This window comes from Columba livia, chromosome 14 (genome assembly GCF_036013475.1).
Source record: "Columba livia isolate bColLiv1 breed racing homer chromosome 14, bColLiv1.pat.W.v2, whole genome shotgun sequence".
NCBI lineage: Eukaryota > Metazoa > Chordata > Aves > Columbiformes > Columbidae > Columba > Columba livia.
The window spans coordinates 16,264,286-16,288,063 of record NC_088615.1 but is presented as its reverse complement, the minus strand read 5'-3'; the positions used below and the strand labels follow the sequence as shown (position 1 = coordinate 16,288,063).

The 23,778-nt window shown below is 41.5% G+C and overlaps 1 protein-coding gene across 4 annotated transcripts in view; it reads right to left on the bottom strand.

Annotated features, from left to right (window-relative positions):
- SLIT3 (slit guidance ligand 3) overlaps positions 1-23,778 on the bottom strand; it is a 535,141-nt gene that overhangs the window by 221,959 nt on the left and 289,404 nt on the right. For all 4 annotated transcript variants that reach the window (XM_065030140.1, XM_065030141.1, XM_065030138.1 and 1 more), the window contains exon 6: positions 19,759-19,830. In XM_065030140.1, coding sequence (XP_064886212.1) covers positions 19,759-19,830 — 72 coding nt within the window. The remainder of the gene's footprint in view (positions 1-19,758; positions 19,831-23,778) is intronic.

The following is a 23,778-nucleotide window of genomic DNA, read 5'->3' as shown; positions in this document are numbered from 1 at the left end:
ATTGTTGCTTTACTGAGATCATTCTATAAGATGTTGATTGAATGAGAAAATTTAAATAATTGATACATTAAATTCAACCTGAAAACAATTAATGAGCGGAGTAAATCAGTGGTACAAAACACAAATAACAGAGCGGCTGTGATCAAGCTGAAATCTCTCTCTGGGATTTCTACAAGTGTTCCAAAATGTATTTATTTGTTTCTTTCTCCCAAAGACGTGGTTTTGCCAAAAGCTACGGCTGAAGCATTGTGCAGAAAGAGCACATCCTCATGAAATAATCGGACACGGCCATATTCTCTGCCTCCAGTTTTCATGCCCGACCTATGTTGCCAGGCTGTTCAATAAGGAGGGAAGGATATCTGATGTGGAGGGACAGAGTTGCTTCTAAATAATCACTCTGCAAACTATTCAAAAGTATTAAGTTGTTATTATTATTATTATTATTATTATTATTAATTATTAATTATTATTATTATTACATTAACTCACAATTCAAAAGGCTGCTGTCAAAAACCAGGCAGTGTGTTAGCTTAATGAAAAACTTAAGTGACAACAAGTAGACTCCTCCTGCTTCTTCCCACAAGAATACACACACACACAAACCCACGATTTCCTTCAATAGCTGGGGGTTTAGAACATTTTTTTCCTTTTTTTAACTCCCTCTGGTTGCTGATGTAACAAATAGTGCATACCAAGCACAGAAATGGCTGTCTCCATAGCAATTGGGGCAGGTTTTGTGGTTTCCCTAGTTACTCTTGACTGATAACCATCTGTTGTTCTCCTCTGCCATAGCCCCAAAGGGGGAAAGGGGAAGAAATGAGGAAGATAAAATGGGTGTTAGAGAATATGGAACTTATTTACCGTAGTGGTTTTTACATTTTCAGAAGGTTTGCACTTCCTTCAATCTCTGTTTCATTTATTGTTATCTTTGGTTGACAAGTATCAAATACCACATATAAAGAAAAGTTGAATTCCAAAATGTCACTAATCATTCACCTTATTAATAGGAAATCATGTTACCAAAATCAATAGGAAATAATATAACTAGTGATGTTACTATGTGGAAAAGTTGAAACTAAGGCACTTGCACAGAAAAAATATGCAGACATTTAAATAATTAGTAGAAATGTGTAATGTCCAAAGAGCATGGGGTAGAGGTGGCGCAGAAGGTTTGCACCCTGCTCGCTGCTGCGGGTGGAACCGGATCACTCTATAGCTGCCACTTTCCACCCCTGACCTGCAAGAACAGCTGGAAGTCACCTCTGGTTCCACCTCTGTGGCCAACACTTCCATCGAGCCCTGAGCCCCTTCATCCCCATTTGCAAGCCTGTGCAGTGTCCTAAGGGGACACAGGAATGGTGTGTCCGCAGGGACAGGCTCCCCATGTCCTCAGCTACAGGTTCCCTGTGTCCTCAGCGACAGGCTCCCCGTGTCCTCAGCTACAGGCTCCCCACGGCCATGTCCCTCCTGCAGGACAGCAGCACCACTCAACTTGCCTCACAGGCAGCCCCGGTGGCCCTGCAGCCCAAGTCACGCAGCGAGGTGTGTTCTATGAGCAAGGTCAATCTTTACACAGACTCGTGTGCCATCACAGTATTACTTGCACAGAACTAATAGCACATAAGTGATGCTCATTTTGAAGGAAAACCAAATAAGCCTCCGCAGGCTGGCTGTTACAGCAGATCAACATAGCAGCATGCAACTGGGGTTTGGGTTTTTCTCCTTGAAAATGATTCTGTGCGTATGTTCCGTGTAGTAACAAATCCATTACAGAACCAAAACTGAAAAAAGAAAGACACAGAATGCTTCATCCCTTAGTATTAAAATTTATATGAGCTGTCACTTGTTAGAGACAGACACAATTTGTTTGGCGCTACCCTTATCTCTAAACCATGGCTTCAGCTGCAGGAAACTCTGTTGAGTGCTGCAGCAAGGCTGGTTATTGCTGTGCTGGTTCTCATCTCCAGTGTGGGACAGGAGCGGACAGGACAGGGGTGACATTGCCACTGCCCCGAGGACACGGCACAAGAGCATCCCCCGGGTGCTGAGGAAGCCCGTGGGTACCGCCAGGATAAGGGGCAGGATGCAGCAAAGCAAGGGGATGCTTAGCAAACAACATAGTAATTCACGTGTTTCACTGTTTACATGTTTTTATCATTAATAATTCACTAAATTCAGCTTTGAGAGAAAAAAACAGGGCTCTCATGCCTTTAAGAGGCTTAGACTTTTTCAGCAAACATGAAAATTGCATGGCAGGATAGAGGCTGTGGCAGGGAGCAAATGCAATAGACCTCGGCAATTAAGCGAAGGTGAATGTGCCCAAGGGCCAGACACCAGAAGCTCCACTCTTACACAGTTAGGGAGATGACAGGGCAAAAAGGAATCTTGACATTCAGTCTCCAGACATCTGTCCCCTTTGAAATCACATATTACATTAGAGTAATTCTATCACCTGCACTCATACAATGGCTTGAGATATGTTTTCTAGCTCTTAAGAAAAGAATTAGGAGGAAATAATACCAAAATAGCAAATGTTGTGAATAAAATCACAGCAGAGTATCAGCCTTGTTACATGGCTGGTAAATTTGGGCAAACCAGTACAGAATCTTGAGGTTTTGTGATGTTTTTGTTAAATTAGAAAATTAATATTAATACCTAGTGGATGAATAGGCCAGTTATATCCATAGAGGGATGAAAAATTTTGAATATCTCAGTGCCTCATTTTGGTTTGAAGGATTATTATTATTATTTTTTAACGTGGTTGTATTCAGTCCCTCAGCATCCAAGAAGTGCTAAAATACTGAAACCCACAGTCACTGGAGTATCGTTAACAAATGCTACACGTTCCAAGATGCTGCATTAGTTTTAAATCACCCTGCCACGGGTTTCCAGTACTGATCCTGCTTAGCACAAGCTCAGAAGCTTTTCTACAAGGCTCCAAAGAGCATCTCATCTTGAATACTGCTCTAGGCTCCAATTTTAGGATAAGTGGCACTCCAGAGCACAAAAGCTGTGGGGGCAGCTCCTTTCAGGTGTTTTGTTTGACTTTAACCCTTTTCTCTTGTACTGATCAGGCAACAGCACTCACCTTTGAGACATGAACTTTATTCTAGTAATTTCTGCTGTAAAATTTGCCACCGAAAAATAACCAATGAAAAAATAAGTGTTTGCAATTACTTTAAGAGAAGAAGACACGTGGCTTAGCCAGAGCTTGTCTGTTCACTGCCTACCTGTCCGGGCATTAGTAAAGACAGAGATTTTGTTCGTAACACACACATGCTCCAAAAATGGCTGAGGTGCACATGCGGCTCCAAATTCTGACTCCTCACTCTGATTTCATGTTTCTCTGCTTTCCAGGTATGCGACTTCCAGGTCTTATGGGAAAAATAGCAGCAGAGCCCGGTACATCATATAACTGCACTCCAAAGGCTGCTTCCCTCTTACCGATATAAAACAAGACCAGCAATAGATACTATAAAAAATTTGAGATTTGTTTTCCAGTGGTTGCTCCAATGCACATGAAATGTCCTGATCCTCTGTAGTTAAGAGTCTTTATGTTTGTCATTTCTTAGCATCACATCCCATTTTGCAAGTCAGATCTGCGGTTGACTTGCAATCAATACTAGATAAGCATATGTACAAGTTAAGATGAATCGGTGCTAAGGGTGGGAGAGACGTTAGAATTTATCGTCAAGCTTCTGAGCTTTTAAAGCATTTACATCAAACTTCACTCTCACTACCGAAGGCGATGAATTCAAGTTCCACATCCAAATTCCCACTGGAATTACTTCTTATGGTTACAGCTCTGAATCCGCACTTCCTTGCCCCAAATTTGCTTGTTCTCCTATGTGAATTCAAACAAATAAGTTAACATAATATGTGCTATGGATTTCTGCATTACCCACTTAGGCTACAAAAACCTTGATGAAAGGGTGGGTTCTTGCTGTGCACTTTTACATATTTATTTATATTTGTACTATGTTCATAAAAATAGAACTCTGCACTTCTCTAGGCACTCTGCTTACATACGTAACTTATGTAGATACGTGTGTACATTTGCTTACTCATATATATATATATATGTATGTATATATTTATTTATGAGTAGCAACATTCCTGTTAGTCTGAGAAGGCTGGTAAAAGATTCAAAAAAGCACTAAAATATTCCATTTTTGTTATAGAATCCCAGAGTGTCAGGGGTTGGAAGGGACCTGGAAAGCTCATGCAGTGCAATCCCCCCATGGAGCAGGAACACCCAGATGAGGTTACACAGGAAGGTGTCCAGGCGGGTTGGAATGTCTGCACAGAAGGAGACTCCACAACCTCCCTGGGCAGCCTGGGCCAGGCTCTGACACCCTCACCAGGAACAAGTTTCTTCTCAAATTTAAGTGGAGCCTCCTGTGTTCCACTTTGAACCCATTGCCCCTTGTCCTATCTCTGGTTGTCACCGAGAAGAGCCTGGCTCCATCCTCCTGACACTCACCCTTTATATATTTGTAAACACGAATGAATTACCCCTCAGTCTCCTCTTGTCCAGCTTCAGAGCCCCAGCTCCCTCAGCCTTTCCTCACATGGGAGATGTTCCACTCCCTTCAGCATCTTTGTTGCCCCATTCAAATTAACCATCTCCTGACATACTCCATAAAGAAGACGTTACTCAAACCTTGCGTTTGTGGATTGTATCCCCCTCTACCATTCACTCCTTTGTCCAAATCTACACCATTGCTGGAACACCTGCAAAACTCACCTACGCTGTCAATATAATACCTGCATATCACAAATGAAAGCCCGAAACACCCAACAGAGCATTTACAGAACAAGAAGCGTTAGGAAAGAATAATTAAAAAAAAAAAGAACTTTAAAGAAGAGTCAAAAGAAAACCCAGAACCGATTGTAGAAAGGGAAAGCAAATAGATGACCTTGATATATGAAAGGGGAAACAAAAACAACATTGCTCTTGCTTATCTTAGGACCTAGTAATTATGGCAATTTTAAAATGCTTTGAAAAGTGCTATGGAAATACACAGCAAACTGGATCACAGTTGACCAAAAAAACAACCAAAAAAACCCACCAAAACCCATTTTGTTTTATTGTTTTCAAGCCAGCCAAATTCACATCATCTGTGAAATGTTTATTGCCCAGGGTAAGGACAGCAATCCATCCTGCAGATTTATGTTTACAAGCATTTTGGAACAAATGTTCCTACTTGAGCACCCATGTGAACCATAAGCATCCAATATGTTGGGATTACTACATTCAGTTTTTGTTAGCCGATCTTTCATTTTCTGAACAATGGTTTATAAAATCAGTGTGGCACTACTGTCTATCCTGTGGGAACAGGGCACAGAGCATAGGGGACAACTCTGCCGTATATTCACCAGAGAGTGTTTATTTCCACCTACATAAAACCATAGGTCTATTTCTTTTAATTCATAAAAGCAAATGGCATCCATCTATTTCTGGCATTTATGCAATTGCTGCAGCATTTGAGTCCCTTACCCTTTAAAATATTCATTAATCCACGCCGCAGACGCACAACTGTCAGCAGCATCATGAGGTTTTATAAAATTTCAGGGACTGAACGCAAAACTCCCAGTTCCACTAACCCACATCATTTCTAAATTAACCTCAGGACACGTAAAGTACCAGCTGAAAACACAGAACAGGGAGAGTTTCTATCAAAAGCTGCTGTAAGCTCTCATTGCCGAACACCACTCACTGCAATGGATAGTTATTGATCATGTTGCTGTTGTCACAAAGTAAAGGTATAGGTAAAACACATATAACAGCCCTAAAGTTTTACTGAATTGCAGTACTTGAAAAGAAAAATATAATCAAAAACCCTATTGGTACCTGACACCATCACATAAACTTAGTTCTTAAAAGCAGCCCAACAGGTGCTCAAGTCTTTTTCCAGCTTTCCTCCTGGATCACTGACCCTGGGTTGGAAACTCCACAGTTGAGAAACCCCAGTACCAAGGGACAACCATCATCTCCAGGACAACACGCTCTGCAAAACCAGGCTGACAGGTCACCTCCAACGGGCTTCGTTCCATCTTGTGGGACACTCGAGTGAGGTAACTTAAAGGTCTCTTTAGGAATAAATGCAGGACTTTTAATGAACTGAGATGTGAAAGAATTATTCCATTTTAAACAGCATCACGAAATAACTGCATCCCTAATTTAAAAAGGATATAGATAGAAGATTATTAGAATAATAATAATAATAATAATAATAATAATAATAATAATAATAATAATAATAATAATTATTATTATTATTATTATTATTATTATTAGAATTATGGTTCGAATTATTAACAAATTTCCACACCTTACATCTAAAATCAACAGCAAATATTGCAGATGCAGATTTATATAAAGGATTTCCTAGAAGTTATAGACTTTAATATTTTTGTATGTAGATTGCAGGGGTTTTTCAAGAAAAATATTTGATTTTTGAATTAACAACATCAACCTTCAGGTCATCTTAGACACTGTGATTTCTTAAACATGAATGGTTACATGTTCGTTCACACTTACTAGCCACTGAATAATGCTTCTATGAGCCTTACAAAATTGAAGCCATTAACAAAGAATCTTAAAAGTTAATTTAATGCACATGACTTGAAAATTTGCTTGCTAGGTGGTATTTTTTTATTTGTATTTTTTTTTTCCTGACATTAATCCATATATTCCCAGCAGAGACAGCTGCTTCCTCTGCTAGGAGTGTCATAACAATAAGGCAGCCTTGTGCAACACAACTTGGACTCTCTAGCAGGCTTAGGCAGCAAGTTGGGACCAAAAGACCACACCAGTTACCTTACCTGACCCTTGGAACAAAATCTCAAGCATCTAATTCATACCGAAACGTGACAGCACTCCAATAAAAAGGCCAGAGAAAAACCCTGCCTCCCCAAGTTTTCTTCCTTGCAATCAAAGCCACAAATCTTTGGTAAGTAGGCAAAGAGGATACCTGCAGCACTGGCTTCACAGGACATCTCTCCCATCCTTCTCCGTCATTCTCCGAGTGCTGCTCCCCCAACTCACAGTAAGAGCTCCCGCTTGTCCCCCCGCCTGAACATTAACCCTTCGTTACACTTCCAAGCCGCTCCACAGCTTTGAAAAGCAATGGGAGCTAAAAACCAAACCAACCCCTCAGCCACCACCACCCCTATGAAAATGGTTCCGAAAGCTGTGAGCCTCCTTACTCTGTGAATGGTTCCAGGCAAACCACTTGACCTCCCTTCAGGAGACGTTGTCCTTGTAAGACTGGTTTTAAAAGCAGGACCTAATCAATAGCTGATGCTGCATATGACCTGAGCTCGGGCATGTAAATTAAATACAAAATAAAGCAGGTTCAGGGGTGAAACTCACATACAGGGCTACTGAATGGCTACAAAGGAAAGCAGGAGGAAGAAGGAGAGAGGAAAAAACCCAAACAAATAAAAATCAATCCCATTTCTAAAGCTAATTTTCACACCAGAAAGATCCATTTCCCACCACACATCATGACAAGCAATTTTTAATGTGTGTGAAAAAGACCAATGTTTCACTGTACCGAGAAGTAAACTGGACGCGGTGACTTGTGTGTTGTGCATCTGGAAAAGCAGCAAGAACTGCTTACGGGGATCTTAATGCAAATAATTAGCATTAAGAAAGCTTGTGCACCGTGTCACAGTTCTACAGCCATTAGTTTATCTGTGTAAATGAGTTGCATTCTGGTTTTCAGTGAGTTGGTTTCTTTCTTTTGGAAAAGCATCGTTGCCTATATTCCACTATCAACAAAGCATGACTGCCTTATAAGCAACTCCTGATTGACAGGATATTAAAACAGAGGGAAATAATCTTGGTCATTCTTGAAAGTCTGATATTGCTTTAAAAGAACAATTACGAAATCCTCAGTTTCCCTAGTAAAACAAGAGAAAGGAAGAAGAATTCTCAGTGTGAAAACAGCACCTCGACAAGCTGTACATGCGTATTATCAGAGCGTCACTGTACTGCTGTTCAATGGCTTGGAAAAATAACTCCAAAAAGAGCTTTAGAAAAACCGCAAAGGACTGGAGCAGAGGTTACTTCCACAGGAAGACAGAATTCTCTCATTTGTTTCTTTGACATTTATGGGACAACCAAAGGGTCAACAAAAGCAAAATTAGATCCCACAGGCTTTTGGTAGGAAAAAAAAAGTGGAGGAAAATGGTATTCAGTAGCAGAAATCAGTTGTACAAATGAGACCATCATCTAACGGCCCTTTCCAACGCTGCTATCTCACAGTCACCCTATGTCATCTGGCCTTAAACAAAAGGGGTTTTGTTCTTGCCTACCTCAAAGCTATTTTACTAAAGCCGTTCTGGGATTTACACCTAGATAATCAACTTTACACTTTTTCCATTAATCTCATAACAGATATTTGAGTGCCTGAGGATTCCCTCCACGCTTCACTTAAGAGTTAGATCCTTACTCTACATTGGAAGAAAACAATGCAGATCCAACCGCAAGCACAATTTCTCAGAAATAAAAGAAAACAAGGATTTTCCATAGGAACTTCTCCATGTCCATGTGCAATTTACATGACCTGAGCTTCTTTTGAGGAAGTTTTAAAATGATGCAGCAATGTGGCTGTTTAAAAGGACTGTATAACATCCCTTGCTCTATGAACAGAGTGAACATATATTCATGTAAAACCAATTTATGATCGAAAGGCTGTAAAATACAATTATATAATTAGAGTTCAATTATTTTTTTTTCCTCTGAAAGTGTTTTCCTTTCTAGGCATAACTACTTCGGATTGAACTGAATTGCAGGTGGCTTCATTTTCATACGGCCACTTTATCTTCTGGAGCCACCCAACTGCAAGATAGCGGAGCCGTGTAACAGCCTGCACCACCGAATGAGAAACATAATCACCCCCTTCTGGGTTCTACATGTGGCAAGAAAACTATACGGGCTTTGTCGCCGTTGCTTTAAACACCTGGTTCTGCTCGCTCCCAGAAATATGCAGCTGAGTTCTGGGCTGGCAAAAGCCAAGCAGCAGCCTGGCTGAGGTGGGGTCAAGAAGAGGGAACATCCATCTTCCTCTGTGGTCAAGGAAGAGGGGTGCAGGAAATGTGGTCCCCCAATCAATTACTGAAATTAATTTTTGAGCCTAAGTCATTGTCTTCTGGAGGAAACAAGAATCCTGATTTGCACCAGTGTTTTCATCACTTTTTTTTTAAACAAAGACTAAAAATGAGAATTGTGTTATCCAGGAAAAAAAAAGTGATGCAGTATTAAGCAATGAGGAAGTTTTATTCGCCTGTAAAGGGACAACAAATCCAGGGAACACTGTTGCCTATGTACAAAATGAAATATCAACACTCAGTCCCAGTGAGATGGGAAAACAACTGGAGACTCCAGAGACCCACACCGGCTCTGCCTTGAAATCTGAAAAGCACTTTGGCTCTTCCAAACGCACCCAGGACAGGCGGCAGCGCTCCCTGCGTGTCCCTGCGCTGGAGCAGCGTCCCACGGGCATGGGGGGAGAGAAGAAAACTAAAAAGAACATTTAAAATAATAATAATAATTTTTTTTAAATGTCTCAATCAATGGCTTTAACTTCAGCCAGCTGGAAAGGTCAAGAGGAGAAGGCAAACTTTGTTCTGCGGATGGACGGTGTTTACAACCCCCACTTATTCATGGAGTCTGCACTGAAGTGAGGTTGCTGTGCTGTTTTGGCTAGAGCCTGCAAGCGCTGACCCCTCCATGCCCAGCACCACACCGCAATGATTCCGTACAAAAGGTTTGCATTAAATGTAATGAAGCAAATGACAAAATCAATAAACCTGGAATGGTGCGGGTATCATAAAAATGATGTAAATTCAGAGTTCACAGTGGTTATGAAGCTATTTAGAATTATAATTAAAACCAGTGCTATTTTTTTTTTCAGAATAAAAGCTCCTTTTGACAGTCACAGATGAATGTTACAGGAAATTTTCAACAAATGTATTCAAAATTAAGGTATGGCACAAAGACAGCATAAATTATCCAAAGATAAACTGCATGCATAGGTTAGCCTAAAAAAGTATAAAGAAAATCTGATTTTCATGCTTTTTCAACTGATGTCACATCCCATTTTAATCAAGTTTTATATCAAAAGGACAGTAAGAATACCACATAGCCTGTTTTTAAATCATGGTTATTTTCTGGAGTTTGTTTCTGTCAAAGAGACTTTCGCAAGACTAATAAAACAGAAAAGGGCCAAATCTGCTATTCATTACTCTCTGTACAAAAGCGGAGCTGCAGTATGGGTGTTGCATCAAAATTTATCTATGCTTTATTAGGATAAAAGAATAATCAGCCCACAGAGCACTGAGCAGAGCTCAGCAAAATAAGTAAGCAGACAAGTAATCCCTGAAAATATCAATAGTCACCCTGATTTTCTGTAGCTGATTTCCAACCCCAGATAGCGGATCCCATTAAACCTGCGGGGAGGTTTTCTCTTGTCAAGCTCTGGACATTAAGCTTGGGGTCTCATTAAAAATCTACAGCAACGTCACGTTGAGGCAAATGAATTACATACAACTTGAATCTCTAGATTCCTGAAACTTGTTTTTTAATTAGTTTCCACCTAATCAAACAAAATTCACTACAAATTTTAAATGTGACCATCAAGCCTGGGGTTCTCACACCCAAACACTGAACGTTTTCAGTCTCCCATGCAAATGGTTCCCATCCAAAAATTCTACTAATGACCAACTTTCAGAGTGGCACTGCTAATGGCTATAGAAGCAGGGAAGGCAATAAATTATGCAAAATAGAAAGCATAGGGAAGATCAGAACAGAATTTGAAGTAGATGGAAAGGCCAACTTAGGCCTGCGTGGTATGCTTCAGCTTTCCTGTCATCAGCATTAGGATTTTACCATAAGAACAAGGGAAGTGCTGCCTTAAAATGGTGCTTAAAGTACATTTCCAGAAAAGCTAAAAACAAGTGGTATTTATGCTTGTCTCAGGTCTACAAGAAATATATAGAAATCTAGAGTTTGCCTAAAACATGATATTGAATACAGTATATATTGCAGTAGATAAACTGAATAGAGAAACTGGGTAAACCAAAGTTACGTATAACCTTATTATGGAGGTAGTCAGCCCTGATTCACATCAGAACAATGAAAATTATAAGAATATTAAATGACACCAGATTAAATGCCATCAAACATACATCCTCCACTACTAAATACTGCAGGCTTATGTACTTCTATTTCATAGGTAGAGCACACTTAAGAGATATTTCAGCTTTTATTTATCTGACATTTTACTCAGGGGAGAGCAACCTTTACAGTGAGGAAATCTGTTTCTCAGGAGTGATGGTTTGGCTTCTAATGAGTTGTTGGTGACAGATCCCTTGCGGCTCCGTGAAACAAAGACTTCCTGAAATGCAACTGGACAGAACAGAGCAGACATCCACTCTACTTAATGCAGATGTTTTCATTAAAAAACATAAAATAAAAATCCACAGTGCACATTCAATCTGTGAAATCAATCTCAAGTGAAGCACAAGTGGTAGTTCAGCACATTCAACAGATTTAAGATCATTCTGTGCTGTTTAGTCCGCCTGGTGTTTTATTTATTAGTGAGGAACATGGGAAAGGGGGTTATATAAAGCAAACTGTGTTTTAAAAATACAAGTGTAGTCTAATCACACTACCCAACACAACATACATTTAAATACTTCTTTAAATGGTTCTTTTCCAGTATTTATCATGTGTGTTGCAGAATTTGCAGGTTATTAGTCTGCACATGTTTCTGCCATTGCTCCCTGATGCATTTGGGACCATGACAATCTGTTCAGGAATAAAGCAAGGAAGCAACATTCCCCTTAGCAGCTCTTCTCATAAAATACAGGAATATCCTTCATGTTGGGGCCAAACCGTGCAGCTCACCATGCGAAGAGCTGACATAACATTACTGCAGAGCATTCGCAAAAATGCACTATGGATACTGAAATTAACTCACTAGCTAGAAAGATCAGCGCTGAACTGGCATCTTTTACTATCAGTGGACAATGCAAAAATCCCACAAAGCTTTCTTCCCAAGAAGGTAAGTTTGAATAACGACTGCTCCTTACGATATGAGAGATTTACGCTAAATTTTCAGGATTGTAATGACGCTTGAAAAACACCATATCTCTTGACTATCATGGTAAACTGGTAGAGAGCGCAGCCATTCGGAAGGCATAGCCTGGGGGTACCACAGCCTAGAAAACCACAGAATTAACTCCTCATTCAAACACTGTGCTCACCCCTGGCCCTCCCGTGAGTGCGGGGAGCCAGGCAGCCTGTCCCCAGACAGGACACACACCTTGTGCCCAGGGACATCGTGCCCGGCACATCCCACCTGGCCGTGTACAAATGGCAGGAGAAGAAACTGTGATTAAAAAGATGCGCTTTCTGAATTACATTTTAAGTTTTAACCTCTGCGTTCCTAACAGTTTTACTTTTGGCCACGTCTGTGGCAGCTGTGACGTTTTGATGGCAACGGGTAGGGTGATCTGTGAGGCACCTTCAAATGGGGACAACAAAAACGCAATTCCTCCCTACGCCTTCCTGCCGGCTGCAAGCCCAGCTCCACAGCACTTAGGGCTTTTTTCCTTTTTTTTTTCTTTAACTTTTACTATAGGATAGACAAGAAAAGTTATTTAGAAAGATCAGGGTAGGAAGATTTTAAAGGTTAGTGATTCAGAACTGAACAAACTGGAAGACGGGGAAGCAAAGGGATGATCCATGCCGAAGCGTCCTCAGGCAGCACAGCCAGCAGCAGCTGCCCAAGCAGAGCTGGATCCACAGCCGGTCGGTCCCTCCAAAGGTGGGTCAGGACTCTCATGCAACAAACGAAGCAACCGGCATCTCTGCTGCTTGGTGCAATCGCCCTCTGCACCAGGCCGGCTGAGGATGGAAAGACGCGAGCATCACCGTACCACAGAACATCCACTGCTAACACTCAGACTCTGCTTGGTTGGCTTCGCATATCTCACCTTAAATGCGTTCTGCAAGGAACATGCATGTGCATTTCAATCAATCATAGCTTTTTAATGAGTTATTTGTGAAATATATGCTTTTTGCATTTATTATGAGGGGTAGAACAGATGGCAAAAGCTCAAACTAATATATTCATAAAATTAACTTACGCTGCAGGTGATGTTTCTCCATAGAAGCCGGTAAGTTGGTAACGTGTTATTTTAGCATTATAATAATGGTGCATTACAATGGAATGTCTAGAAAAGCAAATGTGATGGCCACAGAGATCTCCCTTGAATTCATTACGGTCACTACCACAATGAATACCAATTACAGGAGACAGAAAGGAATACACTGTTGGAATACATTGAGTGCAGTGTGAATTTACAGATAAGGAGGAGAAAAACTATTTGCAAATTTTTAAGGTTCAAGTAATATGTTCTTTTCACCCCCTACAGAGTGCAAAAGGCTTGTCTCTAACGAGTATTTTCAAATAGCTGTTTCAATACCTCCGATTTGTTTTGTCAGCTCTGAAAACACTCAAAAATACCAGCTGAGATCAAAGCAACCTGAAATCTGTTCCATAATACAAATTTAGACTTCCTTTACATTTTCATGTATTGATATTTAAAATATACTGTGCCTTTCATGCACATCATCAAATACAGACGCACTTTGTTCAGTCTGTAGAAGGGTACATAAGCAAACGCACAAGCCAGCATGTGATAAGCAATTCTCCTCTAGCCATTTCATTGCTTTTATTTGAGGCCAACCACTAACTTCAGTAGACTTAGTCCAGATTTTACACCAAACGAGTGGAAAATCTGGCCTACCATTTATCTTCCTCTTTTTGTTTTATTTAACTGCAAACTGCAATGGTAACGCTGAATACCGTACACAAACGTGAAGAAACTAACGCCAAGAATTTCAGAGGGCTCCGGATAACTCCCTTAGTCTGTGTTCTCAAGGGAATCTGTTAAGTTTTCTAGTGTAACATTTCATTAAGATATACTGTGTATTTATGTACAGCAAATAACTCAGAACCACTTGCTTGCTTTCTGCTAGTGAAATGGCTACACACAAATCAATCATTATTTCCCTGGTTTTATTCATTATTTTAACTCGACAAGCACGTTTAATTATTTCTATTCTATGGCTGAATGGCAAGTATTACAAATATGCTCTACAGTGCTAGTTGCAATGGATACAAAAATTACATAGGAACAGTTTCATGTTTTGCGTAGGTGAATGCAAAACACCTCCCAACTTGAAAAGCAGGTTCAGCTTTTTCCAAAACCTGAATGTGCAATTTGGATGTTTAATATTTGTAAAAGTCACATGGATTGATGCTAATAGTAGATGCATGCAGAAAAAGTAGGAGTATCTTCCAGGAAAAGCCATTTAACAAATAAAAAACTGAAACTAATAGTCAGAAAAATATTTTACAGCACTCGCACAGCTCTGACTTTTTATATTGCACATGTAATGTGACCACTAGGGAAGTAAATGTGTAATGACTTAGAGAAGTGGTAAATGTTACATACGTGCTTATGTATTTCTGCATTTTTAAAAGAAATCTAAATGCTTGATTTCTTCCTCCAAAGGAACCGTTAGGGCTATAAAGAAGAACATTATCCGCAATTTCCTAAGTGGCCCCAGGATGCAAGGAAAGTAGCTTGCAGGTCTAGTAATATGAGCTATTATCTTCAGTGCGGCTGAGAAATATTTAGACAGAAATGCAACGAGCCTGTATTATCATGACAGATGAACCTGTTAGCCTGTGTTTTTCTGAATCCCGGCACTACCAAATGCTATCTTACAATCAAAGCCTACAAAAGGAAAAAGACAGAAGCTGAATACACACGAAACTGAGTTCCAGCAAATCAAGACCAAGAAATGGCAGCAACTGCTCAGAGAACAAGCAGGAGCTGTGTAATTGAATGTGGCCCCAGCTCTGTGGGCTGTTCAATGGGGTGTCTCCCCTCTGCTCTGCCATTCTCCCCACACATCTACACTGCAAATGGATTCTGTTTTCCTCTTAGCAAATCATTTAGCGTCCTTTGGTCGTGTGGACACAGCTCCTGCCACCAGCACTTGCACCGTGCCATGGATCTAGACGCTGACAACAAGTCTGTGTCCTCTGCATACACACGCCGTGTACATTTGTGCTCTCACTGCCTATAAAAGTAGCTTTTCCTGAGAGGCGCAAGGTGGGGGCAGGTGACAAAGGAGCAAGACTCGGGGAAACAAGCAACCAGGGTCCTGCCATTTTGGTCTCAGGCAGATCTCTATTTGCTGGTAAGTCTCAGGCTATCCATTTTCCTCACTGCAATGCTGCAAAATAAAGGAATAAACTTCTGCCAAGAGACGGCAAGGGGACACAGGGCAGCAGTTTGCCAGGAGGAGTAATTCTTTGCAATCTGTGCACGTCTTATGGGGGAACGATCCTTACAAGACAAGCAGCTCCGGTATCACCCTCCCTCCAGAATCACATTCCTGCAACGCTTGGCAATCCCCACACAACGCGATGGGTTGTGTTCAGCTACACAGTCCTGAACTGAGCAAAGTGAGAGGAAGAGCTGGGAATATACTGCCGTAACCACAAGTAAACCCCTAACGGAGAGGCTGGTGCTCTTACAAGATCTTTATTTGAGTCAAGCTTTGCACATTTCTGTTCTAGGAAGCTGGCTGCCCTTGGTACAGTGGGCTAGGCCGCTTAATTCACCAGGAACGCCTCACCAGAGAAACGCTGGATGCCGCGATGTGACACAAGCAGGGGAAACGTGCCAAAATCCAAGAAGCGGCTCTATCTGTTTTTATGATGGAAGGCCACGGCTGACAGTGCTGAGTTAGCCCAAAGCTCAACGAGACCCACATTCATATACTTTAATTCTTGAAATAAACGTGCTTACTCGGGGCTGGATTCCTGCAAGAGACATTTCCTGCTCTCTAAGTAATAAGGAACAGAAATTGAACACAGGTGCGCACTGCAAGCTGGCCCTCGCTTGCCCTTTCTTGTGCTGCTCTTCTAGGACCACTGAGCAGCGTTTACATATCTATTCTGCAATGCGTTCAAAGCGCCAGTTTACACCCAGTTCCCAAATAAGTTCACCTCTGGTAATGGACATTATGTGTTTAGTAAACTTTCTAAAAGCTGTATAATTATTTCTATAATTTAATCAGAAGTAGACTTACTAGCTTATTGCATGCAGATGCTTCATTTGATTTTACAGTTAAATAGCAGAAAACACTTGTTATATTAAAATAATTCACAAAATGAACTTTCTCCCACTCAGGAGTTTTAAAGCCTCGTCTTGCCAGCCTCTGCTTTGGCTTCACCTCATGCAAAAACCTTGGCCTCCTGACATTTAAAAGCTCTTGTTTAGCACAGCTCCTCTATGAACCCATTTTCCTGGGCTCACTGCTCTGCTAAGAGAATGACAAAAGATATAAAGCTTTTCCCATTTAAAAAGAAATGCACGGTGAAGAATACCCTGAAACACTGCTTTCTATAACACTTTTCTTAAAATTATTTCCTATCATCACAACATTTTTCTTTTATTTTTAATGACCAAAACTGTAGCGGTATCAAGCCAGTTCTGCAGTTCGGGTGCTCAAGGGACATCACCAAAGACTCTCATCCCTCAGCACACACAGCATCACCTCTTCCTTTAAATTCAGGATTTTTATCTATTTTATTTTATTTTTACACCAGTATGCTCCAACTGTTCACAGCCTGACATTGTGTTGCTCGCTGCTATGGCCCTGATGAGACAGGGTAATTCTCACAGAGTTTCCAAATGGCACCCACTATAAGTTACATTAAACCCTTCAGCTGAGCATTTCAGTGCCCATATCCTAAATCAGTTCAGGCCCCAGCTTAGTCTTTTGCATTAACCTTGCTGCATTTTTTCCTGAGGAACACTTTACAAACCGCTGTTAAAGACAGTGTTAATCTGGGGACCTTCACGTGGTCTAACACTTGCAGTGGACCTGTTATAATATCTACAGAGTTATTTTTTTCACAACATTTAGACACTTTCTGGAGTAACTGGAAGAATCTGAGGCCATGTTAAATGTCAAGCCGTGACAACAAGGACCATTCCATGCCAGCCTTTCCCGATATCAATTCTAAAGATAAACTAGAAAGGGTCGGAGAGCGTGGGAGAGTATGTAACTTATTTCTTATGTCCAAAAGTCTCCAAGACCCCTCAAAAACATGCTTTCTAAGGTGGAAGAACACTGAGATGGTACAAGAAATCTGCAAAGCGATAACCTTAGGAACGGCTGACCCTGCTGCTCTCATGTCAGCGTAGGTTTGTGTGTCAGGGAGTCACTGGGAACCAGCACATCTAAGCCTCTAAGAGCTTTAAATATTAACTTGGTTCAACTTGCATCCCACCCTTACCGATATTGCTGCAGAAATGTTGATGTGTCTCCAGCAGCAAGGTGGCTCAAGGTTCTGTCACATTTTTCTCAGCAACTCATAGGCCACCGATCTGTGTCTGGAAGCAACACTCATCTGATGTAATGAACCACCCCAGATACACAATTCACCTGTTCCTTATAGAGGAAAAATAGTTCTGAGTTCTGGTTCATCTGATGTAATGAACCACACCAGATACACAATTCACCTGTTCCTTATAGAGGAAAAATAGTTCTGAGTGAAAAGTCTGCTTCTCCTGCTATTTACCTAAACAATGAGTACTCATTGCTCACATCTGTTAATTAGACTACTAAACTTTGTGCTCCTGCTGAACTTGAGTTCAGACTAGATGACCTCCAGAGGTCACTTCCAACCAGAACTATTTTATGATTCTGTGATAACTTCAGTATTCCTGAAAGACAGTGGCTACGGGGAGGCACTTCCGATGCTGTGTCCCTTACAGCAAATTAATAGATACTGCCTAAATTGACAGTCACAAATTTTGTTAAAGCTTTAGATGCCAAGACTTAGAGAGTTCCCCTGAGGACTCCAGCCATCCATGCCTTGCTATCAGCTCAGGTAAAGTTGGGAGCCCGGTTCCTTCTGTGCTGAGATTGGGGGCAAAAATTACAGGACACCTGTGATTTTTCTGACAGCTTACCAGAGGTGAAATCAACTCCAAATACAGATGTTACTATTTTAAATGAAGTTAGACAACTAACAGTGAATCACAGTCGGAAAAGGTAGGTTTTTGTGACCAGAAAACATCTACTGTTCCTCTAGATTATACAATGTAAGTAAAGTTGATGCTAACGTGACAAAAATGCCATGCTTCTGTCTAAAATCCACAATCTTACAAACTAGACCTGTTCACACAGGTCCTCAGGTGCTCCTCCACTGAAAAGGAGGCTTAGATGAGTTTAAACGGCCCCTCAGGATGCGTTTTCTCCAGCTGACAATCAGGTAAAAAGCCTTCACACCCGAAAAGCCGAAGTCGCTGTTGAACACACCAGCAGTAAGTAACAAGCCATTAAAGAAACACAAGCTCAGGATGCTGAACGCCTGCAGAAACAGCTGCACGTGTTACACAATGTGTAAAAGCCTTCACGCCCTGTCTGCCTGCAGGCCTCCAAAGGAGCCTTGCGCACCGCTCAGAGAGACAAGGGCCATCTCACCGCCTTGTTCCTCTGCTCATGTTTCCCAGTTTGCAGGAGGTCCTGCTTTGTTTTTTTGCGGTGCTGTCTCCCTTGCACGAACCCCAGTGATGTGATAGACCCCACAGGACAGCATTCCCAAAGAAGGCACAAGGACTGTGCTTTGCTATTGGATGTGGACACGGTTATGCTCTGACTCCTGCTGACACCCCTTAGCAGCCTAGAGGAAAAAATTTAGTCTGGACACTAAAGAAGTTGTTCATTGGGGCAAGAAAACTGAGCATGGATATTTTGCAAGACTGTTACGTAGAAAAGTGCACGTTTTCAGATCTGCTTCAGCTGATCCTTCTACTAATTAAACAAAAAAAAAATAATCCAAACCATTTACACGATGCTTACAATATAGAACATGTTGGGGTCACAGATTTCAGGTACCGGTGTGGGAACACAAGGCTAAAACTAATGGCTCTGAAACGGTTCTGAGCGCAGCTGCATTTTTGTCAGGAAATCCCGACTCTGGCTGTTATTTCCTCTTCCAATTCACCTTGTGTTGACTCCAATGATGCCAATGGTGCATTAGCTTGTGGGTGCACACAGAAATGCATTACTGGTAAGAAACATGTAAGAGCCTCTAGCAGCTCTGGAAATATAGAGCTGAAATTCTTTATTTACACATATTTCAGACTACATGTTATAGAAAAGGCTAGACCAGACTAGCTTATTAGCACAAATGGCAAAATGCACTTTTCACTCTTTAATGGCTTTTAAAAGTTCCTTTAATTTTTGATACATATAAACTGTCAAAGCATGCACAGTTTATTTGCCAAATTGTTATTTTTTTTCATTTTCTGCTATTTGTCCTCAAGCACTGTACCTGTGTGCCACATTTACCATACGTACTACATCTAAGTGAAGTTGTTCAATTCTCCCCCAACTCTACCAATTCTTTTCCTATGAGTATCACGCTTCAAGGCTTGGACAGTGATTTCACTGGATTTTGCAAGGAGGGATAAAGCCCTGAAGTCTATTTTTCCTTTACTCGGAGGTTACACACACACAGCAGCGCCCGTGGCTCCGGTCTGTGCTGCACAGAGTTACCGTGGGGCACCGGAACAGACTGAACAGACGGATGTGACCCAGGGAGAACGGTTTTCACCACAAGTATTAAAGACATTGTCACTTACAAGTTCTTCACATCAATGATTCCTCGAAAGGCCTTTCTAGGGATTCCTTTTATCTGATTTTCGCTCAGGTCTCTGAATAAGGGAAGAGAAAAAAATACATTGTATTAATGAAAAGAATACATTTCTCAAATCTACACGAGATAATGGAACGTAAATGCGTTTGGAAATGTAAATATTTCTGGATTTGTAAGATCACACTATGTCTTATACTTTATCTCCTCTAGAGCTCTGTGACATGAGCTGAAATGACTCTCTGACGAAAATCACCAGAATTCATGATACAAATGACATAACTTCCAGAAAACTTGACTCAAATGTGGTCACGACAGCGGTGCAATGCCGCAATGCCGCAGCTCGCTGTCAGGTACCTGCAGCCAAACCTATGCCTTCAAACTGAACACCTGCAAATGTCATTTCCTCACCATGCTCCTGTTTACTGCCCACAAAAACACTGCGATCACAGCCCCTCATCTGAAATTAATATTCAGGAAAAAAATGACAATCATTCTCTTTCGGGTTTTGTAAATTTACAGTGAAAAGATCTTGATCATTAAAAGAAAAAACAAACAAACAAAACAAAACAACCCTGCATTATGTATCAATAGGAATGACACATTTTTAAACTTGTTTAAAAAACAAACCACCAGCAATTCAGAATGTCTTTCTGGTACTTAAAACATGACAATGTGCTTCAATTTAAATCATTACATCTGCATTGCGAGTGCAGGTAGAGCAATGAGCACTGCAGGTTACAGTTTGCTGTTACACAACCTGCAGCCAGTTGCTTTTTCCTTTGACGTGCTATGAATATTTCCCCTGAAATTTTCCAAGTTCACACCCCCATCCCAGTGCCACGGGAGCAGGAAGAAGGCTCCAGGAATTAGGGGGACACAAACACAAAGTCAGAAATCTGCAGTGTTTTCAGGTGTGGAAAAGCAGCACTCACAATGATCTCTGAGCTGTGCCCTGTCAGCGTGGAAATGGGGAGCAATTTCACTCCAGTTCAGGGTACAGAGTGAGGGGAACAGAGCAGCACAGGGAGATGAAAGGAAGGGAGAAGAGCGGGAAAGAAAAACAGAAGAAATAAGCAATTGGAGGAAATGGAAGGTACAGGGATGGCTGGAGAAAAGGACAAAGAAAGGCGACCCCACGGCGCGGGAGATGACACAGTGCATCGCTTGGTGTGACTGTGTCCCTGTGCTACACAAGCCCAAGACTTTGCCCCAATTTCAGAAAGAAACCCTGACTATGCCCCAATTTCAGAAAGAAACCCTGACTTTCTAATGCTTATTAAGACTGACTGGCAGTCATCTGTACTCCCCAACAGCTCCTCTTTTCTGTAAGTACATTTTGTGTTGCAGCAAGCGCCCTTCCTAGGCTCCACCAAATTGGCTTTATCAAATGAGAGGCCAGAAATCAGAGCCTGTCACAAAAGCCCACAGTGACATCGCGGGTCAAGACGTGTCACCCCGGGCTTTATTCTGCTTTCCATCAGGCAGATAGAAAAAAAAAAGGGGACTATGTCCTTGTCATGAGACTAATTCAATTTATACCAGTCATGCAGTCTACACCAAATTCTCAAAGTAGCCACAATTGTCCATTCAGGCTATCACACACAAAAATGTGCTGCTGGATACAAGTCTCTTTTTCAAGCCAGATTAAAATTCTTTGTGACCTTCACAATTTGTTTAACACTGATCCACACCCTGACCCTTCCTTCACCTCCCCTTTCTTGTGCCAGCAACAAAATATTAGTTCTTTAAAGACAGACCTTCAACCCAGACAAATGTCCAGGCGACCCAAATGGAGAAGAGCTGAAAGCGTATTTCAGACCTACAAGAAGGAATTCTTATGCTGAAGACCCATTTCATGACGAGGAATCACTTTGGTGTGACACTGAGGCACAGCAGAGCTGCACCCAGCGGTAAAAGTGTGACAAAATGGCTTAGGAAGGCAAAAACTAGTAAGATCTGAAAGCACGAGACACACACAAAGCAGAACAAAAAGGGCTTGACACAGAAGAACTGTGTGATTGAATAAAACCCCACTAAACCCAGCAACACTTCGAGTTGCACTTGGCCAGCATTTTATCGTACATTATTTTCAAATCAAGTTTAAAAATAAATTAGGTTTCCAAGTTCATTTGTTGTTGTTCTTGTCATTTATTTGTTTTGTTGTTTGTGGGGGTTTTTGTTGTTGTTGTTGTTTTTCCTAATATTATCATGGTCTAAAGGGCTAACTATATTTTAGCTCTCTGCTTTGTCCTTACGCTCAGGTCTCACTTGCAGACCAGCAAAACCAGGAAATTCACACATTTTCTATAACAATCTTCTTGTAAGCTGTATTAATTTTATTTCCCATGTAGGCGCTTTCCTCTAGCTAACAACACTGCCTCTCTAAACCTCCAGGACCATGGACTGAATTCATAAATGCCCCTCATACTCTGAAGAACTGACAGTCTGAATGGCGTTAGTGACACAGCATGGAAGAAAATTCCCAACCGCATGCTCGGTTTTCCATAAGTACCATCTCAATTTATAACCCTCCCCTTTTGAGACAGTTAGAAGGAGCGACCATCTCTGCTTCCTAATGCTATGCCAAACTTTTGTTGAGCGCCTTTCATAAGCAAACAAACACCAACCAGGCTCAGCCTGCGCACTTCACAGAATTTGCTCCGAAGGGCAGAAGGATGTAACGAGCAACTTGTCTATATAGTTTATCTTAAAGTTTCAGCTTTTCATTCCCTACATCTCATAATAGACATAATAAGCAGCTCTCACTGACATTATGTAAATTAAGTCTTAGTTATTAGTAACTGCAGAAAAACAGATAAACAAATGTGAGGACAAAACAAAAACCCCCTGAAACAGGCAAAAAAAATGAGTTATGGTATTCAAGAAAAAATGAACAACTAATCTGAAGAAAAACTAAATGATGATTACTAGTACATTTCCTGTTTCTTATACAGAGGTTTCAAGCTGTTTATTTCTGTAATGGAAGATGAGTTCAATGCCTGGATGTGTGATGGATCTTAAGGAGGAATCAGAAAAATTCCAGCTTTTGAGGAACACTCAGGTAAGGTTACACAGGAAGGTGTCCAGGCAGGTTGGAATGTCTGCAGAGAAGGAGACTCCACAACCTCCCTGGGCAGCCTGGGCCAGGCTCTGCCACCCTCACCAAGAAGACATTTCTTCTCATCTTTAGGTGGAACCTCCTGTGTTCCAGTTTGCACCCATTGCCCCTTGTCCTGTCACTGGTTGTCACCGAGAAGAGCCTGGCTCCATCCTCCTGACACTCACCCTTTACATATTGATCACCATGAATGTGTCACCCCTCAGTTTCCTCTTCTCCAAACTAAAGAGACCCAGTTTCACCCAGTTCAACCCACCACACAGCTTTCAAGCAGTACAAATGGCACAGAGATACTGCCCCAGCCCCAGCAAAGTCTCTTTTACGACATATCCCCCCCCGCCTCCTTCAACCCCAGTCCTGTTCGATGGAAACACGCTTGGAAAGGCCTCGGCAGGTCACAGAGGAACCCACCAGGTGACTAGATGATCTTTGATGGTCCCTTCAACCCAAACTACTCTATGAAAGCACAGCAGGACACGATGCTGGACACATTGGACCAACAGCTTCCAGAGGCAGCACCACATGGTTAGTGCCATCGTTTCAGAGACGAGGACACAGAGGAACAGGTATTCAAGAACTTCAGCTGCAAGCTGGCACAGATCAGAGACACAGGAGCCAACCTGATCCAGCAGCAAACACACCCTCACAGACCACACGTTAGACTCACCCTGATCCAAACGAGAGCTGGCACAAGTCAATACACTTTTTAGTTCTTATTTTAATTTAACTAAAATGCTTTGGACACAGATTAACTCCCTCTGCAAGTCTAATGCTGTTTTCCTGATCCTCAAATGTGAATTGCAAGAGCTTTATTGATAAAAGGATTGGAAGGGGAAAAAAATCCCTCTCCAAACTGCTGATGTTTTCTAAGTGCCTCTGGAGTCTTTG